The sequence below is a fragment of the Sardina pilchardus genome, chromosome 6, assembly GCF_963854185.1.
Source record: "Sardina pilchardus chromosome 6, fSarPil1.1, whole genome shotgun sequence".
In the NCBI taxonomy this organism is placed as follows: Eukaryota; Metazoa; Chordata; class Actinopteri; order Clupeiformes; family Clupeidae; genus Sardina; species Sardina pilchardus.
Genome location: NC_084999.1, coordinates 28,210,067 through 28,212,566, shown reverse-complemented (window position 1 = coordinate 28,212,566; position 2,500 = coordinate 28,210,067). Strand labels below are relative to the sequence as shown.

Here is a 2,500-nt window from a genome sequence, read left to right as displayed (position 1 = left end):
CTCGTGGTGGATGCTGAACCCCGACGGGGGCAAAGCGGGCAAGGCCCCCCGGCGCCGCGCCGTCTCCATGGACAACAGCACCAAGTACCTCAAGAGCAAGGGCCGCGTCAGCCGCAAGCAGAAGATGCTGGCCCGGGGAGCGGGTCAGGGAGCGGGACCCGGGGCCATGGGTCCGGTCAACCGGGTCGGCCTGCACGGCTCCCCCGAGCAGGGCGGCTCCCCGACGGGGCCTCCGCTGGTGGGGTCGGGGGGGACCGGCGGAGGCGGGGTGGTGGAGGAGTTCGACTCCTGGACGGAGCTCCACTCGCGGGCCAGCTCGTCCGGCTCCACGCTGAGCGGCCGGCTGTCGCCCATCCTGGCCGAGGGCGAGCTGGACGAGGCCGAGGACGGCGGCCGCCTGTCCTGCTCGGCGTCCCCGCGCCTCTACCCCAGCCCCGGCGCTGCCGCCGCCTCCGCTGCCACCGCCCGCTGCTCCCCGGCCCTGGCCACCGCCACCGGCGCCCACTGCCCCAGCCTGGAGCTCCCGCAGCTGGCCGACCTGACGGGCGCCATCAGCCTGGACGAGGGCTACCACCACGCCGCTCACCCGCCCGCTCACCAGCCCGGCCGGCACAAGCACCAGGGCTACCACTACGGCTCCGTGGTCAAGGCCCAGGGCTCGTGCCGCGGCGGCCCCGTCTACGTGCAGCCCGGCGGGGGCATGCTCCGGCTGCACTCCCCCATGCAGACCATCCAGGAGAACAAGCCGGCCAGCTTCTCCGAGAGCCTCCGAGAGCAGCAGCAGCAGGTGTACTCGGGCACCAACGCCTTGCAGAGCCTGCTCACCTCCGCCGCGGCCGTGCCGCCCTACTGCGCCAAGGACATGCTGCTCGGACAGGAGCGGGACGGGCACGCCATGATGGTGACCTCGCCGGCTAGCCACCACCACGCCCACAACGGCGTCCACGGGCACGGCCACGGGCTCAACGGCACACAGCACCCCCACAACGCCACGCACGCACACACTGGCACGCCAGGCGGGCACGGCACCGCGGGGCAGCACACGGGCGCCAGCCACCACTCGCCGCACAGCCACGCGTTGAGCCGCGGGCAGAGCCACCGCGCCCGCTCAGCGGGGGTCGCCGGCCCTGGCAGAGCCCACCTGCAGCCTTACGGGCACAACCCCAAAGCCCCGTACATGTACAGCCCTCCTGCCCACGCGCACCTGCCCGCCTCCACCACCCTGCCCCCCAACCCCGCCAACGCCCAGGGTGCCCCTCAGGACACCTGCCACCTGGCCACCACCCCCAACCCCTACCCACGCCACCCCAGCAACCCCTACCACCACCACAGCCCCATGGGCGACGGACCGTACCATCACACGCAGGGGATGGGGGGAGGAGGAGGCGGCGGCGGTGGCGGTGCGGGCAGCGGAGGCGGGGGTTTCCATGGCTACCAGCAGCACCATCAGCACCCCCACCTCCCCGCCCTCCACGCTCACGCCCAGGAGCGCCTGCCGGCCGACCTGGACCTGGACATCTTCCACGGCAGCCTGGACTGCGACGTGGACTCCATCCTGCTGCAGGACATCATGGACTCCTCCGAGGAGATGGACTTCAACTTTGACTGCTCGCTGGCACAGGGTGTGGGCATGGGTATGGGTATGGGCATGGGGATGGGTATGGGTATGGGTATGGGGATGGGCATGGGGATGGGTATGGGCATTGGGGTGGGTATGGGTGGCCTCGGGGGGCCTCAGCAGAGCCACGGCAACCAGAGCTGGGTGCCCGGCTGAGGGGCGCAAGGGCAGGATGAGAGAGGGAGAGAGGAGGGGCGGGGCACTGACCCCTGACCCCTCCCCCTGGCATCTGCCCAGAGCGCTGCCCAGAGCCCGTCGACCCGTGGGCCTCAGACAGCCCCCCCCCCCCCCCAATCAACCCCCCCAACACACACACACACACACACACACACACACACGCAGCAGCCACAGGCATCGTGCATCGGGCCTGAGCTGCTTCCTCTTGGCTGGGGAGAAAAGACACGTAGAGAAGAGAGACTCCAACTGAGCCAGGAGGGGCTGTGGACGAGGGGGCAGAGGGGTGGAGAACCCCCCCAGATCCTCATCACAACGCGTCACAGTTCCTCTCCTTCGCCATCCCTCGTTGTCGTGGTGAAAAGTGTGCCCCCTGTTTGAGCTCACCCCCTCCCCTCCTTCCCCCGACGGCGTCTGCCCTCCCACCTTGTTCCGTCTCCTTCGCCCTCCGCCGTGATGACAATCGGCGAAACGGCCAACGTCTGCCTTCGTCTCTACTCCGCTCCAGGAGTATAAAAAAGACAATACGAGTCAGAACTGGCCAGCACTTTGATCTGCGAAGAACAAATCCATGGTGGTACATGTGTGTGTGTGTGTGTATAGCAAAGGTGGTTATAGCAAGATGACTCGGGAGCTCCAAACAGGCAATGAGGTGTAATCTTGCGCTCTGGCGGAGAAACAGCACTCCAGTGGGGGTGGACCTCTCAA

At 68.6% G+C, this 2,500-nt stretch overlaps 1 protein-coding gene across 1 annotated transcript in view; it reads left to right on the top strand.

Annotated features, from left to right (window-relative positions):
• The window catches only part of LOC134083439 (forkhead box protein O6-like), a 55,744-nt gene extending 53,970 nt beyond the window's left edge, over positions 1-1,774 (top strand). Inside the window, exon 2 of the mRNA XM_062539762.1 lies at positions 1-1,774. This exon is cut by the window's left edge and continues 71 nt beyond it. Coding sequence (XP_062395746.1) covers positions 1-1,774 — 1,774 coding nt within the window.
• The last annotated feature ends 726 nt before the right edge of the window (positions 1,775-2,500 follow it).